Source organism: Mauremys reevesii, linkage group 2, assembly GCF_016161935.1.
Source record: "Mauremys reevesii isolate NIE-2019 linkage group 2, ASM1616193v1, whole genome shotgun sequence".
In the NCBI taxonomy this organism is placed as follows: domain Eukaryota; kingdom Metazoa; phylum Chordata; order Testudines; family Geoemydidae; genus Mauremys; species Mauremys reevesii.
In genome coordinates this window covers 49,671,745-49,692,569 of record NC_052624.1, presented here as the reverse complement: position 1 = coordinate 49,692,569, position 20,825 = coordinate 49,671,745, and the positions used below count along the sequence as shown (strand labels likewise).

At 40.3% G+C, this 20,825-nt stretch overlaps 1 protein-coding gene across 4 annotated transcripts in view; it reads right to left on the bottom strand.

Annotated features, from left to right (window-relative positions):
* UMAD1 (UBAP1-MVB12-associated (UMA) domain containing 1) overlaps positions 1-20,825 on the bottom strand; it is a 166,096-nt gene continuing 145,271 nt past the window's right edge. For 2 of the 4 annotated variants that reach the window (XM_039523098.1, XM_039523099.1), the window contains exon 5: positions 11-761. In XM_039523098.1, the coding sequence (XP_039379032.1) occupies positions 674-761 (88 nt within the window). In that variant the 3' untranslated portion in view covers positions 11-673. Of the gene's footprint in view, positions 762-20,825 lie in introns of all 4 variants that reach the window. The other 2 variants (XM_039523096.1, XM_039523097.1) reach the window with 2 other exon arrangements.

The following is a 20,825-nucleotide window of genomic DNA, read 5'->3' as shown; positions in this document are numbered from 1 at the left end:
AGCACAGCTCATCAAGCTATGTATATTGCAACCACACAAATTCAGTTCCCAACCGTAGCAAATTGTAGCATGTAATGTCTCAGTATCCCCAGCAACTTTACATGCCAAATATCATAATGCAGAACCAAATTTTAGTTTTGCAGACTTAACACTGTTCAAAAAAGAAACATAAGGAATTTAGAAGTACAGAACAAGTTGTTATAATACATTTAAGTTTGCCCTTAAGCCACCCACTTCCTTTACATAACCGCAGTCTACACCTGTGTACACAGATGTAACTGTGAAAAGTGCCATCTTCCCTCCCCCATCCCCCCAAAAAACAAAACATTCCAAAATGGTTTTGTAGACATTTTTGTTTTGTTTTAAAGGATTCTACAGTAAGTGGAACTTGAGTTTTTAGCAGAAAAAACATTTTTAATAAAAGACAGCATTGTATGTGTTAAGAATTCATAAATATTCACAGGCAAGAAGGGGGATGTTTACAGCAGTCATCTGGGATGGGTTTTTGAGAAAGGTAAGGAAGTCAGTTGATTTGTTAAAGACAATACACCACTACCTAGGCAAATATGAAAAGAAATATCCTCTGTATTTAGGGCAGTGCATAAACTGTTGCCACAGTTCTGGGCTTAACTGCATCTCTGCTCCCTCCCTAGTCTGCTCAAAGGCACCCCTTTTAGATCTCAGGCCTCCAGCTGTCATCTCTTTGTTGGTGGGGACTTATGTCCCTTTCCCTCCAAACGGGATTTAGACTTGCAGTTCCCCTGCAATTAAGAACATAAGAATATCCATACTGGGTCAGACCAATGGTTCATCTAGCCCAGTATCCTGGCTCCTGATAGTGGCCAGAGCCGAATGCGTCAGAGGGAATGAACAGAACAGGGCAATTATCAAATGATCCAGCCTCTGTCATCTAGTCCCAGCTTCTGGCAGTCAGAAGTTTAGGACACCCATAGCATAGGTTTGCATCTCTAGCCATTTTGGCTAATAGCCATTGATGGACCTATCCTCCACAAACTTATCTATTTTTTTAACCCATCTATACTTTACTTAGTATATACAGTATAGTATTTGTAGTTCACTGAGTCTATCCCAGCAGATCTGACCTTAGTCCAGCACCCCATGATTCTGCTCTCTCCCAGGGACTATGACAGTGTTTCCCAGTGAGCAGCCAACTTTCATAAAGTACAGTACATTTATTTAGGATAAAAGCATTACAGAGAAAACATATAATACAAAAATAAATAGTCTACATGCATGCTAAGCTTACCAGGTATTACCCATCTTCCACAAGGAGAATCTGTCAGGTCGCAATCTTTCAAACCCTTCCAGCAGGGTTTTGCCCTTTAGGTTACAATCTCGTGTCACTTTTTGGATCAAAATGAGGATCTTTGAGTCAGTTCACGCTGACCCTTTATACCAAAAGTCCTTTGTCTCCTGGATCTCTTCCATTTCCCCTCCCCCATCCCACTTTAAGGTGGTACTTCTCTGGAGTGGTTTGCCTGTCCCAGGAATTGCAGTAATTATTCCCTGATGTTTTTAGTTCCTTGAGGAAGCTCAGTAACCCTCACCATGGAGTTAGCATACAATCCTTTGCTCACAAAAGATACACATAACATTTATAGGTACACACATTTAAGAATAATCCCATGGCCCATCTGGCACATCTCAGCAAAATAGCCTTTTGAAGTTTCTATGCTTCCAAGGTCTCACATCTATCAGATATATCCTGTATCAAAGGGGTAACATAGTATCGGGATAGAACTATAATATAATAGTCAAGATTTGTTACAGTCTACGGTTTATATGAGGAATTTTTTTTAAAGAAGATCATTCAAATTCATACAGCCCACTTCAACTCTTGAGTTCGGATGTGCACCATGTGTACTGACTAATATGTTATATGCATAGGTAAAATGCACAGCAGTGGATCTCATTTAAGAAGCATTCTGATTTGAATAAACTTTACCAAATAAACCATATATGGACACGTGACTACCCATTTTCTCCATTATGTACATCTACAGCTGACATCATGAGTGTCTTTGGCACTGGTAACTCATACTGTCTATTTTGGAAGAGTAAAGAACAGTTATTTACCTACAGTAAGCATCTACAGTGGTCCTGTGGAATGTTTGTCTGTGTACATCCCCACTCCTGGCATCCTGTAATCTTTAGTGTCCTGTTCGCGTATTTTTAGCCTTAGTTTTCCCAGCTTATTGGTCAATGTCAAGACCTCCTTTCACCTCATGGCTGAGGAAAACACTACCCCACATGCAGCAGGTTTACATTAATTATGGATGGACACATAAGGTATCTATTATGCCTTGGAGAAGGTCATATTCCTGATCAGTGCAGCATCTGCCCTTCTCCAATCTCATCCGGCATGCTAGAAAGAGTTACCTCAAATTCCATCTCTTTAAGCAGGCTGTGAAAAAAAAATCGTACTGTGAACAACTGGAGGTTCATCCTCCTAATCTCAGTCCCATGACCAGTGCTTTGGTAGGGGCTTCCAATTTAGAAATACATCACAGTACAAATGCCTTCAGCACTATTAATGTACACCATAGGGGTAACTTGCACTATAAGAAAGTAACAAAGGAATAACTTGGTTGTTGGATAGCCTATTCTTATTTTCACTCTAATCCCACCTCTTTTGTCAGTGAATTTTGTCCTATACATACTTCATCATCCTTATGGATATTTAAGTGTGTAGGAGAATTCTAGCTAATTAACAATACCAATTTACATGAATTGTAAATAACAAGTCAGATGAATTTACTCATCAAAACATATATGTGGCATATATTTGTTGACACGTGTGGGCCCAGAGTGGCAACTTTAGCCATCAGCAACCAGCACCTATCTCATAGGAGTTATCAGAGCTATTGGTCAAAGTCAGATTATTTTAATGGAAAAAAGACTGTTTTCCTAGTTTAGGAAATTACAAGCAATTAAGTCTCTACAAATTAAGTGTGCGCTATTATTTTTGCAATGTTGGTCCCAGGATATTAGAGAGACAAGGTGGGTGAGGTAATATTTTATTGGATCAACTTATGTTGGTAAAACAGACAAGCTTTCAAGCTTACGCAGACCTGAAGAGCTCTGTGTAATATTAAAAGCTTATCTCTGTTACCAACAGATATTGCTTGCAAAAAAGGTATCACCTCATCCACCTTGTCTCTCAGATGATTGCTCAAATAAAGACTTGAGTGACTTTTCCAAGATCAGGATGGTGATTCCCTATTTAATCCCTTATCAAGACCAGCAGGAAACTTCCCTCTTCCATAAACTAAAGCCCCCTTTCTGCAAACTCTAAGAGTATGTCTACATTTGAACTGGGAGTTGTGATTCCCAGCTCATGTACATACCTGTGCTAGCTCTGCTCAAGCTAGCACCTAAAAATAGTGTGTCGGTGATGGCATAGGCAGCTGCCCCAAGTACAATACCGTCCAACCCCCTCGGTATGTACTTGAGCTGCCACCCATGCTGCCATCAACACACTACTATTTTTAGGCGCTAGATTGAGCAGAGTTAGCATGCATATCTATGCAAGCTGGGAAGCGCACCTCCCAGTTCAATTGCAGACATGCCCTAAGAGGCAGGTATAGATTATAGAATAGAATTTCTTATATTTAACATAGCAAATTAGGTCATCAGTTACACCTGTGCAATGTACAGTCTTAAATTCCAACTAAATTATACCTGTGCCACTCCTTTGTTTTCAGTGGGGTTGCACAGGTTGAAAATGAAAACAGCATTTAGCTTTGGTAGTTAATTAAAGTTTTGTTGTTGATGAGCAAAAAGGAACACTAGAAATGACAGGTGAATTGGTTTAGAGAATCAAAACATGAAGCAATGGCACCCGTGCTTCCAACCCCCTCATCTGAGGAGAGAGAAAAAAAAGAATGCTGTTCTCAGGCCTCTGAACTCTACCAGTTGTGGAGGTAGAAGGTAAAATTCGAGATGACCCATCACTGCCTTACACCTCCCTCAGAGGTTCCTATTCTTTCCTTTCCCTGGAGACTGCCTCCTCAGTCTGATGCTGTTATATTGTGTTACCAAGACCAATAATCTTCCTCTGGTTTAGCAGCTTCATGAATTTTGAGTAAGGTCTATTATAATGGTTGTGTATTAAGTCTAGCAGCTGGTAAGAGGAAGGATTTAGTTTCTCAATCTACATAGTGTTACAGTTGTTTTCTCTAGGCACACTCCTATTAGTTCAATCTTTGCTTTTAGATGTGATCTCTGTAAACAGTGTAATAATTCACACTACTACCTTTATTCATCTCCATAGATCATTCTTTCTGATTAAGATTTATATTAATTTATGTTAATTTACTTAAAGGCCCATGTGACTAAGCCTGTAAATGGAAAAAATTAAGAGTGTAAAACGATCAATACACTATAGAAACACAAACATGATTTTTAGCAGTACATTTCAACAACCTCAACAAAATGTCAGCATATAAATTTACAGGCAGTGTTAAAAAAATTAAATATCTTGGGGAAAAAATATCAGCTTTTAAAGAATAAATCATTTGGCTAGAGGAAGCTATGCTGACAAAACTTTATAAAAAGTAGGAATTGAACCTACATTCTAAAGCCCTATCTTGCAAGCGGTTTAATGTCTAAATGTGTAACATGTAACATTTTAGATTTCTTTAATCTTATCCAGCCTTGCACATTTTATAACCTATTCTTCTTATTTAGGAAAGCATCATTTGAAGGTCAAAATAGACTTTTTGATATCTTAAACCAGATTATTGAACACATTTTTTATATATTTCTCATGGTAATTTTACAAACTATTTATCACTTTTATTCCTCACTGACACATTTACTTGGTTGCTGCTTCTTTTTGGGGGCAGGAAGAAGAGGGGGTAGTTATTGACAGTAGCAATATTTAAAGCTCTCATGTTTATGTGCCTGGATATTACTGTTATTTTGTTTTATAAAAATGCCTTTCAAACAAAGCCCTGTAACTCATTTAATTCTCCTATTATTTTCACCAGCCTTAGGATTTAACAAAATACATACACACACAAATCCTCCTTCCATACTTATAAATCATGATTTCTGCAGCCTTGTGTGCACGTCTGTGCCTTAGACACTGGACCCCTTTAATTTGCTAATTAGGGTCCTTTCTTGGCTAGAGTAGCACTTGGCTTCTCCATTTAATAATTTTGGCTTTTCTATGTACAGAAGCCTCTGTATTTCTATTACTTGCTCAGAAAGAGGCTGATAGGGACAAAATACTGGAAAACTTTGTCAGTTGTATTTTTGTTTTCCATGTTTTTTATCCTCTAGTAGTTGGTGGCATCCCACTCCCTTGGGAACCACCAACAGATATAATTGATAGGATCAAGAAGCAGGCCAGCGGGGAGTAGGCCTACAAGGGAAAGGCAAAATTAGATGCATATGCAGTCTTCTGTGAAGGTGCCTGTGGGCCCAGAAAAGCTTTGAGAAGTAGAAAAGGAGGATGGAGGCAGCATGCAGAACATGAGAATATTGGCAGAGCTGAGCAGCCATGGACTAACGGTTTAAGAGAATGGAGGAATGACTGGGGCAGGAAACATAGTTGAGATCCATGGAAGATATCTGTACCAGAAGTAGTTTTGTCCTTCATCACACCTAGTGAGGATAGATAATTCCAATGTAGGGTTGGTAAGTAGATGGCCAGCATCTCAGGGCGTGGTTTGCTGCAGAATAGAGGTTCCATGAGGAAGCAGCAGGGGGACTAGAGGCCACTAAGAGAGAAACTAAGATTAAAATGGAAAGGCATCAAGGGTCTGGTGGGAAAATGTAAAGGAATGGTAACAACAGAGGCAAGGGGCCAGATTTTTAAAGGTATTTAGGTGTCTAAAGATGCAGACAGGCGCCTATCTGCATTTCTAGGCACTTAAATATCTTTAAAAATTTGGCCCTAGGAAGTAACTGGCAAAAGGAAACACAACTTCAGATTAGTTCCAAAGAATGATTAGCCATAACATCAACTTAATTACACTTCTGTCTGAAAACTTTATGTAGCTGATCCAAGTAACACTTAAGATTACTGTAACTAAAATATTAGATCCAAAATATTTCTCTATTTTTTCAGTCTCTTTACTTTGAGCATTTAATATCTCTTTTATTTTAGGTAGTTTCATTGTTTCTTCTTTATAATCACTCAGTTTCCTTTGTTGTCCTTGTGGGGTCTTTCACACAGCAACAAAGAAGAAATAAAAAAAACAACCATAGGAAAATGTGATTGTAAAACCACAAAAGTTGGCAGAGTATTTCAGAGGCAGAATTAGTCCCAGATCCACAAAGGGATTTTGGTGATAAAACTGAGCATTGAAATGACTAACTTTTAGGCACCTAGAAAATCACTGGAACAATGTGATCCACAACATCTGTGTTAGGCACTTAGGCTCCCTACACAATGAATGGGGAGAGATAGGGACCTAAGAATGCGATCCACAAAACTCAGCAAATTTGGTGGGGAGCTGCCTAAGTTAGCCAATGGGAGATGCTGATAAGAGGGCATGTCCTAAGCCCTCCCCCTCTCATGAAGTTAGGTGCTTAAGTCTGGGCTGCAAGGAGGCACTTATCTTTGCTAGCAATCCACAACCAGATCCCCTCTCCTGGAGTCATGTGGCTTAAGCATCTAAGTCAGGGGTGGGCAAACTTTTTGGCCCGAGGGCCACATTGGGTTGCAAAACTGTATGGAGGGCCAGGGTAAGGAAGGCTGTGCCTCCCTGAACAGCCTGGCCCCAACCCCCATCTGGACCTCTCCCACTTCCCACTCCGTGACTGCCCCCCTTAGAACGCCTGACCCATCCAATCCCCCCTGCTCCTTGTCCCCTGACCACCCCCTCCCGGGACCCCCCCCAACCACCTCCCGGGATCCCATCCCCTATCCAACACCCCTGCTCCCAGTCCCCTGACTTCCCTGACCCCTATCCACACCCCCACCCTGACAGGCCCCCCGGGACCCGACGCCTATCAACCCCCCCTGTTCCCCATCCCCTATCCACACCACTCCCAGAACCTCCGCCCCATCCAACTTCCCCCTACTCCCTGTCCCCTGACTGCCCTCTGGGACCCCCCGCCCCTTATCCAACCCTCCGGCCCCAACCCCCTTACCATGCCACTCAGAGCAGTATGTCTGGCAACCACGCTGCCTGGCCAGAGCCAGACACGCTACCGTGCTGCTCGGCAGGAGCATGCAACCCCACTGCCCATAGTGCTGCCTGCGTGGCGGCGTGACTACAGGGAAGGGGCCGGGGGCTAGCCTCCCTGGCTGTGAGCTCAAGGGCCGGGCAGGCAGGCCGGTCCTGCAGGCTGGATGTGGCCCGCAGGCCGTAGTTTGCCCACCTCTGATCTAAATAATTTCTTGTGAGAACAGGTTAGGTGACTTTCTAACTGCACATACAATAGTCAGAGGAGGTGGTGCCCACCTTATAACTTTGAGCCTAGTGGTTAGAGCAATCATCCGGGATGTGAAAATACACAAGTTCAATTCCCCATCCCTGGGGAGAAAGGACTTGAACAGGGGTCTCTCAATCCCCACCAGAGTCCTCTAACCATTGAGCTACAAGATAGTCTAAATATGGGTCTCCCTCAATCTCTTCTGTTGAAGCTATTCCACTGTGAATAAAAAAAATAGAGTGTCTGGAGCAGGGGAACCGGATATTGCGTCTCTTACCCACCAGGCTACAGCATCAATCTCACATTCTCTTTGGCTCCAAGTATTTATACATAGTGGAACTGCTTCAACAGAAGAGGTTGCGGAAGGCTCACATCAGAATAGCCCACATCTCAGTAATTAGACCAGTCTCCTGAGCAGTGGCGGCTCCAGGCACCAGTGCAGCAAGCACGGGCCTGGGGCGGGAAGCCGCGGGGGTGCCCTGCCAGTTGCTGTGAGGACGGCAGTCAGGCAGCCTTTGACGGCATGCCTGCGGGACGTCCGCCGGTCTGTGCTTGGTGCGGCAAAAAAGCTAGAGCCACCCTGCTCCTGAGAGGTAGGATTTGAACAGGGTCTCCCTTCTCCTCCTCAGGCAGAGAGGATTATTGAACCTCCTATATCCCAGGAGATAGCTCTAACCACTGAGCTAAAATGTATAAGGTGGGCACCTCCACCCATCCTCCTGCTGCCAGATTTTGAATCAGACCCAATTCATAGGTGGCGCTAAGCACACCCACCAGATAGGGCCCAATAGGTGAGATAGACACTCCTCCACTTATATTCCCCTAGTATGTGCATCATTCTGGGGTTTGGGTAGGAGATACGTGTCCGGATAGCCAGAATTAGGTAGTATTGTGCATGCCCAGAAGCAGAAATAAGGGCACTTAAGAAACTTTAACAATGGAAATTTAGGTGTCAAGTAAATTTAGGTGACTACAGGATTAGGTGGCAGCTGCGTGGAGTTTTGTGGATCACAGTAGTGCCTAAAAGTGGGACTTAGCTTCCGAAGTACCTTTGTGGATCTTGGCCTTAGTTCATTTTTAGAAACTGACTAGCCTAGAAAAGAAAAAGCAGCTTCTCTCTTATCTAATCAAGAGCATAATTAATCTCTCTTTCACCTTCCCTGTGAAAAAGTTATTCTAATGAGTCCCTGTAGATGTAGTATACATCATGAATTTCCAGTTGATGGTGCCCCTAGAAGTCTCAAGCACCACAACACAGGAAGCCAGCTCTGAAAAGATCTATGATAGGAAGACAGTGAATGTAAAAAAACATGAGCTTAGGAACATGGACTTGATCCATCAAGTCAGTATCTTGCCTCTGGCAAGGGTCAATGATATTTGAGAGAAATGCACACATTCTCCTCACCCATTACACACACAGACTACACCAAAAATTCCTCCCACCCATTTGTTTATGCTCACAAGCTTATTCAACTTGTCCTGTACAGAATTAACTGAGCTGAAAGGTTTAATTATACAGGAACTAAGCCAAAACTGGAGAGGCCTAGTAAGCATAGAGATTAATGTTCCAAAATATAACACTATATATTTTTAAATGTTCATAGCCTATATGTTGTTTTGTAAAAGTCTCCTGGTGAAGAGCTAGAGAAACACAGGTGAGAGTGACACAAGCAGCAGTTAGCATCTACTGTGAAATTAGTCCTATTTCCTAAAGTTAAAACTCTTTCCTACTGGTGGCTGCACCGCCATTAATAGCACTGTTTGTTCGGTACAACATGGATAGTTTCCGTATGTACAATATGAATCTGTTTTAAAGGGCAATAGAAGGAGAATGTAAGGGTAAGGCTACAACTAACTGAAATATGGTGAACTGAAACTCTTAATAGGTTGGCTATGCAATGTGTTACTACCTATATCCCAAGTGGCCTGGAAAAAAGAAAGCAGGTGCTGCCATACCTAGTCAAGAGTGAAACAATCCTTCTGAGTGCCTTCACATGTAGCAGCCACCCTGAATTTGAAGGTACCTGAGTTGAGAATTATGAAAAAGTCTGGAGAAAGTTTTACGTTTTGTAGGTGCTTTTCTCTTTGAACATGTTCAGTGGGCTCTTTCAAATGAAGGTGTAAACATGGTGTGAGTAGAGCTGGTCAGGAATTTTCCAACAACGTTTTTCCATATGAAAATGCCAATTAATCGAAAGTGTGTTGATTTAGACAAATTTCCATTGTTAAAAAAAAAGACATGAATCATTTCAATTATGTCAATTCAATGGAATTTCCATATTAATGGAATGGAACATTTCAGTGTTTGTTTCAAAATGACTTTTTGTATAGAATTTCTTTTATAAATATTTAAAAAAAATGTAAGATGTCAAAGGTGGAACAAAGTGTTTTAATTTGACTGAAACAAAACATTTCTATCCATCCTAATTCATTTTGTTTTGTGGGAAATTTTGAACTTTTTGTTTTGTTCCAGAATGGAAACCTTCTTTACATTTATAGAATTTCCTGTGAAACAGAAAATCTGGTTTCCACCTAGCTCTAGTTGTGAGTATAAAGGTAAACTATTTAGAGATTAGGAATTATTTCAAGGCAAGGTGGGGTTATTTTGTAGATCTGTAAATAGTATGGAATTATATAAGGAATGAGATGGGGTCTGGAATATCTTGGAAGACCTAGACAGTGTTCTGGAATAGCTTTAATGGGTTATTGCCCTGACATATCTGTTCTTCCTTACCTGGGGGACAAGTGTTAACTGGTGATGACATACAATTAGCATTTAGTATCGCTCAAAGTTTGATCCTATCTTCCAAGAACTCTCAGGATGAGAAGCAGCAATACATTAGGGGACATGTTCTAAGGTAGTGAACCAGGGTAAAAATCTTGTCATCAATTTCAACCACACCCTTTCCATGGAAAGACATGCTGGACATGTTATGAGTTTTTCACTTTCCCAGGCAGTGCCCTTATTATCTTTTGACAGTCTCAACAGCAACATAGATCTGTGTGACCATGTGCCTTGATTATTTTAATGCCTTCCCAGCAGGTGTTTCAATAGTGCTTCTCCATCATTTGCCATTTGTACAGAATGCTGTGACATATTTGGTCAGTGGATTGAGTGGTTATATTACATCTACCCTGCCCTCTCTTACTTGTTGGCCTTTTAAGTGACGGATTGATTTCAAGTTGGTCCTCCTGACTTTTAAAGTGCTTCATGGGGTTGGCCATGGCTAGATGTGAAATCTCCTTCTTGAGGCTCCTGCTGAGGGGTATTACTTACACTATTCAGAATTTCCACTGTTTGCCAGAAATATTAAGGCCATTGCACTGTTACCATGGTGACCTCTAGCATGCAGAACTTGCCTGACCATAGCAACAGCCTCTGTCCATTCTTCAGTTTTAAGCAACACCTGGAAACTTTTGTTTTCCAAAGATATTTTTGACTAATTATTATTATTATTTATATTTCCATAGCACTTACGAGTCCCCATCATGGGCCAGGACCTCATTGCACTAGGTGCTGTACAAACAGAACAAAAAGTCAGTCTTTGCCCCAAGAGGCTTACAAATTCCTCTTTTTATCCTTCCCTTTTCTTACACTTTGAATTTGTTTTATTTTAGAGGGTGATTTTTTAAAAGTGTTTTATTGTTGTCTCCACCCCACACACCTTCTCATAGGCCCCTATAATTATTATTGTTCTTGTGGGATTGCTCAGTGATCCTCAATAGGCCTAATCCAAAGACCACTGAAGTCACTGGAGAGATTCCCACATTGAATAGTTGGACTAATGTGCAGTAAACAAGGCATGGGAGCTACACACTGAACAATGAGGAGAAAAAAAATTGTTCATTAAGTGAACACTGTCAATTCTGTGCAATGAATGAGGCAGGGATCCTGAAAAAACAGTATATGAATCATGTGATTAAAGATTGCATCATAATTCATTTTCACAAGGGATCAAATTATGGTTGCGCAGGCAACCATAATTCTGACATTTCCTAACTTTTGACTGCTTGACTTTGCAACCTTAATCATCTTTTTAAGGTAATTTATTTTTATGTAATTTTTCAGTTTTTAAAAAAAGGAAACTGAAAAAAAATATTCCATCATGCGGCATCATATTGACACCCACATGAATCATAGGCAGGGTTGGAACCATTAAGTGCAGTTGCACAGACTTGAGTAACTGTCAGCTGTAGTAGGTTGTCATCCTCTATGTGGATCAGCACTAGAGGGGGATGGGACACTTTGATAGTGCATTTCACAAATATTTGCCGAGAGTAGGCTATGGAGGGGGATGGTCCCTAGTGTGCACAGATTCTTCTGCCCATTCACATAGCTGTGATTCTTCTGCCCTGCCCCCCTCCAACCTATAGTTGTCCCAGATTCATCTTTCCCCCGTCAGTATCCTCTTTCCAGTCTCATTCTCCTCACCTAGCTAGTCCCAGTCTCCACTCCTTGGGCTTCTCATCCCACTCCCAGTGTCACCTGTCTGCATTCCCAATCCCACCGCTCAACCATTCCCATATCTCTCCTCCCCACACGCCCCAGCTCCTTGCCCCAGTTCCTTGTCAGCCAGGCCTAGTCCCCCCCTCTCCAGGCTTCTTATTTGATTTGTCTCCTCCCTGCCTTGACCTCCAATTGACCTCTACATTTCCCCATTCCACTGTCCCCAGTCCCAATATCCCTCCCTGGGCTCCCTGTTCCAATTTTTTTGCCCAGTCAATCAGAATTCTCCATGCCCACCTATGCCTCTCCCTCACCTCCTACCCCTGCCCCACTGGTTTTCAGTCCCAATCTCCTTTCCCAACCTGTCTCGGTCTCTCCTCCCTTTCCCCTCACCAGTCTCTAATCTCAGTTTCTGCCTCTCCCTCTAATCTACTCCTTCCACTCACCTGCACATCTGGCTCTTGTCTCCTCTGCATTTAGATCAGGCAGCTTCATCCTCCTTGTTGCCTGGGCCAACAAGGGGGTTACTGAGAAAACAGGAAAGAGCATTCCTTCTCTATCTAAGTTCAGATGCTCAAACCCAGATATGGCAAGGCCTGTGGCAGCCCAAAACTGTAGTTGCAGAAAAAGTCCTGCTCAGCCCTGGGCTGGTGCATAGTTATACACATGGAATCTTCAAGGAATTTAGTGGTAAAAATCTAAGTCTCTAATTGAGCATGTGCAAATTGTGATTTTTCAAAAGCTTACAACTAGTGAAATTTGGGCAAATTTTCATGGGGACAGCACAAGCCACATCCCTGACACAGAGGCTGCCATCTTAACACATTTTAAATCCCTGTTCCAAAATTTGGGGGGGGGGGGGGGACGGGGATGGGACGAGAGCTTTTTAAAGAAATGGTAATCAGAATTTTTTTAAATTGGCAAAACAATGTACTTTTCTCTTAGCTTCATTCTTGGAAATAGTGGAACCATTTTGGCTGAATTTTTCAACACATTCAGCCTAAGACAAATACTCAGCATGGAAAACTTCAGACCAAATGGTTAAAGTTTGGCTAAGTTATAAGCAACTGAATACTTATAATGGGAAGTGTTGGGCAACCTTAACAGGCGGTGATCCTAGCCCTGCCATTAATTAGTGAGCACTGTATCCCTGGCCAGATTCTGCAACTTTTACTCACTGAGTAGCCCCATTGATTTCAGTGGTGCAGTATGAGGAACAAACTATTAAAGAATGTTAGTAAAGGTGGCAGAATTTAGCCCTCAGTGATCAACTTCCTTGGTAGAAAAGTGTCCTTGCTCTATACACTGGCATAAATTGATAATTTTGCATTTTCATAAGGTCAACCTTTTTTCAGTATAAAAATCAATATTACACATTTTTATAAAGCACCCATACTAAGAGGTTTTGTATTTAAAATGATAAATTGTTTTAGAAATGTTAATTTAACTACTTTAGGAAACGACAAAAAATCTAACCATTTGGTGCCAAATTCTGGTCTCAGTTAAACAAGTGTAAATTTGGAGTAACTTAGCTCAAATTTTGACTTCAGCAAAAATGTTTTGCCCTTTTGGAGTTGGCTCCTCTATCTCAAAAGATCTCCTCTAACGTGAAAAAAAGATGCAAGAATCTTTTGCATGATTTTCAGAAGTATTGAGGGGACTTGTGAGTGCTCAGCATCTTTGAAAAAAAATCAGGACATTAAACTGGAATTACTGGTTGGTTGGTTGGTTTCATTGTCTTTCAGTTACACACAGTAATGCAAATTTTTTTTCAGATGAGTCCATTTCAGAGATTAGATCATTAGGAATTAGTCTTCTTCCAAACCATTCCACCTTTAGTGTTGTCCACTGCATTTTGAGTATATAGTATTAATGAATGGCAAATCTGTTTTACCTGAGAATTTATTTTCTTGGAACAGTGTTTGACTGATTTTCTCCTCTCTTCTAGGTGGCTGGCAACAGACCAGGCCTTTTATCATACTGAGGCAGAAGATCATCCCACCATGCTTTCCCAGAATTGTAGTTTTCAAGGGTACAAAATACTTAATCTTCTTATCAAAATATTTAATCATAAATTAAACTAATTTCCATTTTTAACAGGGCCTTTCATTATCAATAACAGGCCTGAAGACATGGACATTCTGCAACTATTCAGAAATAATCCTCTGTGGGAATCTGATTCTAGGACATGAAGGGTCTAAGCAAGGAAATTCTCAGGTAAGAAGTGTTTCTCCTCTCTGTTCCCTTAATGTCTCATCATCCTAACAATGAGATGTTCACAGCAGTAAAGGCCATTTCTGGGTCAGAAAAGGATAGGATCAATAGTTGTGTACAATAATGACAGAGCAGAAGAAGCCAAGGGATTACGGAGCTACCACATACTTGACTCTCCTGAATCTACTTGACAATCCACAGGATACCTACTTTGCAGTGTCTCAGACATGTGGACGGAAAGTCAAGTTGCTGCCTTCCATTTGTTTTCATGCAAAGCATTTGACATTGCTGCCAATGATGGTTCAGATCCCCCAGTTTAATGAGCTGTGATGACGTTGTGTGGACCTGCTACTTTCGCCTTGTATGGTCTCCTGATTCAAACATTGATCCAGATCACTGTGGTGGTCTTATAGGGTTTCTTGCCCAGATATCAGTTTTGAATGGTCTCTCAAACACCGTGGGCTACCGGTTTGGAGGCCAGTGAATAAGTCACTAACTTCAGAGTCCAGGGATATATCTGTTGCAAATGATGCTTTAAAGAAGATATTTTTCAGCATTGCCTTCATTTTCTTGTTCTTTGGGGAGGTAGACTGTCAATTTGTCCAAACCATGATGGCTCTTTCAAACACAATAATGCAGTGGAGGCCACGAGGAGCTGATGCAGTTACCTCATAATCTGCCCAGACACACAATTATCTTCTTATCTGCAGGATCTCTAGGTAAGAACTCACCCTCCATTGGAATTACTGTCTGATTAGTGAGGTGCTGCTACTTCCAACTTTGGAATCTCTTGTTCTTTGATACAATGGAAAAATCTCTGGAGCAGCTGGCTGGCTGTCATGGACCTACTGGCAAACTCCCATTATGCCTCCTTTTGTATGCCAAGTGGAGAGTAAATTCACAGACCCCTTTCGGACACTGAGAGAATACTTCCTCAGCATTGCTTTGTAAGAACCAACTCTCCCTATGTGCATCTGGACTCTCCTGTCTGCTGCTGGAGACCTTGGCAGAGTAGACAAGCCAGCTTTCCATGACAGCTGCAGGTGAGCTGAGCACACACTGCATTTCCTGTCCTTGTTTTTCCCCGCTTGTATCCTTCATAGACATCTCTGTCCCAGCAGTAAGATTGGGAACAGGAGAGTACCTTAGTAAAACATCTTTTCCAAAGCTCCAAGGAATAAATTTGCTGATTCTCTTTAATGGAACTGAAGTCGCAATTGAAATAACGTAGTTAAAGTTAAAATAAGAGCAGAGTGGACTGAAAAAGCTTCATGATGGAAGTCTGTAGTCTGCTGTTCACACTCTTTTGGCAGAGTAATCTGGAAAAGGCTTAGAAAGCAAAATCTTATGCCCTAGCCAAGGCAACAGGTATAAGGAGAGATCCTTAGCTGGTGTAAATTGTCAGTTACTTCAGTGAAGCTATGACAAATTTTACCATCTGAGGATCTGCCCTGTGGTCTGCCACCAACATTGAGGAGAAAACCTCTGGCTAAAATTGTTGGCCATGAAGATGATAGAGAAGAACACTGAATTAGGGGGCACAATTAATTTCACAGAAGCACAAAAAGTAGAGATACAAAAGTACTATTTAGATCTGCCAGTGCCTGTCTCTGACAACACAGAATTGCGCCTTACAGTAGCTACTCTTCTTATGCTAGTTATCCTGTTGCAAAGAATGTATAGGCTGAATGTTGCATATAAGAAATAATTTTAAAAAACTGTACAAGAACTATTGTTTCGTAAGTGTGAATGGAAATAATTTAGAGCCAAAAGACAATTTTGGGTAAGCAACGGTTTTATTCATAGAGTTGCTCTTAGGTATGCACAAATTAACAGCTAGGGAAATTTCTAGTCAGATTAAGTTATTGTGGTGATACATTTAACAAGAGTAGAGATAGTTTCACTAGATATTCTTTTAATTAAAAAAGCTCATTGACCACCTTTGCTCATCTAACATATTTTAATCATGTATATAAACATAATAAAGTTTTAAAACTTACTTTCATTTTAAATTTTGGAGACTATTTTTATTGAAATTCATAGGTCTATTACTACTTTTAGTGGTATAAAGCATTTAAAGGGCTATACTCAAAATGGCAATTTTACTAATCAACAGTGGCATCTATTATTCTCATATTGGAAAAAAAAGGTGATTGCAACTTTTTAAAATCACTTTTAGTTTCCATAAATCTGTTACTTTGTTTACTTTATCTGTGGGGAAGAATGGATGCATCTATTGCACAGTACATACAGCATAAAATAAAATACAGAAATGCCTATAGTGAAGAGTGAGGATTTTTCTCCCAGTTATTCTAATTCCAGAAACATGAAATCTAGGAAGGTATTTTAAATTCCTTCCTTAATGCCACACCTGTTGCCACTATTTCCCCCCCCTCCCAGAATATTAAAGTTAAATAATACAGATACAGGGTTAATACCGTAGGCCAGATTCTAGTGTAAATTACACTAGTAACATCAGAATCTGACGCAATATCTATAAACAATTCTGTAAAATTACATAAGAGTAAAATGCCATAGTGTATTAAAATCTGGCTTTCCTTTTTATAGTAGAAATTTAAATCTACTCCACACTACCATTTAAAAGGAGGCCTTACGTAGTTTAACATTAAGTAACATTAATTTAACGGAAGGTAAGATCGAACAAGAGCAAAGATGATAGAGCAAAGATAATATTTTGACATTATGGAAGAGACAAAAAGCAAAACAAGGAACAATAGAAAGATCCACAATACCACTTAGACTTTTTTCCCAAAGGTTTAATATTTAATAACTTGCTGGCTATCTAAAAAGTTAGTGGTGCAACCAAAACTGTCTCAAATCTTTGGGCGAGAACAATAATTTATGCAATTACATTAGTAGCTCATAATGGCAGCTAAAAGGAAGGAAAGTATGGCACAATCCAAAAGCATCACATATTGTGCAACTTGCTTGAGGGATAGGACCAGTGGGGATATTCTTGCTAAAATGATCATGCAATAGCTAGTCCAGCAGAAATAATAACTGGGTGGGTAACACTCTCTTACCAGGATCCTAGTACATGTCCTTATGTCTACTTTATGGACCTTATACAATTCTTTAGCTCTAATAAGACATCTGTCTCTTTAAATAAAATATTTTCCATACCACTTCTGGAGGCCTGTTTGCTTGGACTGTCTAGATTATCTAAATGCCAATCCTTCATGAGCCTAACATTCTTTGAATGCTGTACTTCATCTTTTTTAGAATTCTTTTACAGTGGATTTAGATGAATGCCCAGAGCTGACCTTTACAAACTGCTATATAAATATTTGAGTTTGAATGGATGCACTGAATGTGTAATAATGATTTCTACAAATGGTTGCATGTGAGATGTTAATTACTGAGGTTCATATAGTTGTTACTTACTTATAAGCAGTTTCCTTTACATCTTAATACTGATGTGTATGTGTCAACTGACTTAAAAGGACATCCTTGCAAGTAAGATCTTTGATCTCAAGAGTTTATTTTATCTCTGCAACAAAAGATAAAACTAAATTTAACTGGCTGGCTGAACTAAGCCCTCTGTTTTCTCTGCACTACAGCTACTGCCTCGTTCTGAGGATATCACAACTTCCACCAACACCACCGGATGCTGCATTTTGTTGTAGAACTAGGAAAGGTCTTTCCAACTTCTTCACATAAGCTAGGCTACACAGTGAAATCTTCACAACTGCGTGTTTATTATAAAAAAAACAATTCTGGGCTGCCCGTAAGCCTTTGCTTCTCTGAAAGAATCTGTCAGATTTGTGCCTACTATGTACCATGGTTAAGGAAAATCTAACTATCTTTGAGCTACTCCTTCATACTATTTGATGGGTAAGTAGTAAACCTTATTAGAATATTTACCTTCATGTTTTGGTATGTTGAAAGCATTCAGACCACAGGTCTGCAACAGAGAGGGCTAAAGATAAAAACAAAATAACCAAAAACTCTGTTGACAGGATGTATGCAATCAATTAAATGTTAACTCCATGACTCTCCTATTATTTACATTACAGTACAGCCAAAAGGCCTTAGCCAGGATCAGGAGCTCTTTGTGCTAGGTACAGTGCAAATACATAAAGAAACTGTCCCTGTCCTGAAGGTCTAGACAGAAACTGTGACAACAGCAGTTTTGGTATAATGAACAGGGGGATGATAGAAGGGAGGCTATAGCTGATACTGCTAATTTTCTCTTTGAAAAAGCCTTCCAATTCTTGTTCACAGAATGAGGCGGGGACAAATGCCCCAATTATGTTGTGACTTTAACCGCCCATATGCCACGTTCTGTCCAACTGCACTTAATTTCATCTGTACATTTCAGTTTTGGTTAGTTATGTCTTCTACAGCAAAATGATATGCAATGAAAATTGTGTCTCATCTGTTAATTTATTTTCTCCTATCTTCTGACACTCCTACTGTGCATCCTCCTTTCCCGTGCAGCTAAAGCACAGAACAAGAGGTGCAGAAGAAAGCCTTGTCCTTTCATAAGAAGCTCCAGACAGCATTGCTCCCAAAGCTGTAACAACACTTAACTGTTAAACATGGAATTAATTCATAACTATTTGTAAAGAACCAAACAACATTTTAATATCCTGAAAGTGAGTGAATGGAAAAACAAACAAACAAAAAAAAACAACAACAATAAATACAGCTAAGGATATCCCAGAACCCATAACTAAGGTTGGGGAGATTCTCAGATATGACAGTTAGGAGAAAAGACATTAGAATTTTCAGACACTCCTACTGAAGGATTTAAGAATTAGTGAGGCTCTAAAGGAGAGGGAAATTCAGAGCAAACCAGTTGTTTTTGGAAGAGTAAATCTGGATAAGGGACTAAACTACTGAAGGCACTGCCCATTGCAGAGTTCTTCTATCAAAAGTTGCATCCACAGAGGGCATCATCTATTTGGTAGTGTTTTGGATCTCATTGCTTCTTCAGGAAGACCGTCAGACATGAAAGTGTAGAAGAAAAAATGTCTTGCCTTTAGCCTCACATAAGTGTGAGCAGAAGAGCAGCCTTACAAATACCGACAAAGATTTCATGAGATCTCTCTGCCCCAGAAAAAGCCAGTGACCTGGTTGAATGAACCGTAATTCCTGGAGGACCAGATTTGCCTCTGACCTTGTCTGCTTCTGAAATACACATCTCAATCTTGAATATTAATAATTTAGAGACATCTTCCCTATAAATGACTGACAGTACAAAGGGAATCTGAACAGAGAATTTGCTCCCCTTCAGATATGCATATTTGCTTCCCCATAAAGTTCACATCTTTCTTCTTTACGTTGTTTTAGATTCAGACAAAAGAAAGGCAAAACAGTAATGTGGGGTCTGTGCAAATGGATCTTTTTGGGGAATGAAGGCTGGGATAGCTCTCAGTCCTGAAGGAGACCTTGTCACTGTGAAAGATGCTGAGTTGTGGCTCACTGACAAGGTCCCCAATTCTGAAATTCTTCAGAGGTGATTCAAAGGAAGAGGATAATTACCAATCACCAGGTAAGGAACATGCAAGATTAATGGTGGAAAAATTGGGGAAATAGGGAAGACGACACTCTGCCACTTCAAGGAATCTTTTTATATATTGATAAATCAGACCGTCTGCCTAATTCTAGTAATCTATACAAAGTCGCCACATGTACCTTCAGAATGTTCAGCCTAAGGACCTAGGATAGATACAGAAATGGAGAGGCATTGAACATGCTTTGCTTTTTTGTAGTCCTTTGCTTATCTCTGTTCCCTTCTTCCCTGCTAAAGCATGCTAGAACCATCTTCCTTTGAAATGGTTTATAAAAGGGGAAGTTCCTCTTTAATAGTTTGGTCAGTATCTTAAGAACTTAAAGTTATACTTTTAATTTTGCTTCCTTGTTAATGTAATATCACTATATCTGGCAATGCTTGAGTGGGGTTGCGGGCAGGAACTATTCCCCATCCCCACCCCAAAAAACCCTGGGAATTTGGAATTGCTTTGTTGCTGCTGAATGGGTGGAACAATCTGTAGCTTCCTATGAAGGGAAGGGCTTATATCCCCATAGTTTCAGGTCTGATTCTTCCCCATACTAGGTATAGAGAGAAGTGAAAACCCAAAGCATGATTGTCAGACGTTTGCTTCACAAAAAGTTGTTTCTCTGATATACATTCTAGTCTTTTGTGCAAACAGCGCAGTCCTCCTGGATAAAGAATTTACATTTTTTTTTACAAATTTTAAGAATTTACATTTTTTTCATCAATTTGCCTGGTATCCATGAAGTTAAAAAATAAACTATATATAAATTGTGTATCAGTTTGAAACACTAGTAATTACACTCCTGAATATACTCTTTTCCTCCTCTTTTTTATATTTGTTCCAGGACCAAAGCCTACACCTGTAGTCACACAAAGGGTAAACTTGGAAACTGCAGCACTGAGATGTCAAGCTTCAGATTGTACTTTCCAGGAAATAGCAGTAACTGTGTCTGTGGCTGTCTCCATGGCAGATTTCTTGCACACCCTATTATCTAGTTCCATTTCTGGTTTTGCTTGTCGCTATAGAGCTGTTTGTAGGGGCTGGTTCATGATCAGCCTGCTGTCAGGCTGTTCTGGATGCAATTATTCTTTGATTTACCACTGAACATGTGGACTTTGCTCTTTTTTCCTACATTTTAAAATTAGGCCTTTCCAAAGACTTAGTCACATCTTTTTCAGATGAAATAAAAGATGTTTTGTTAAGTTTGATTTATAACAAAATATTCATAA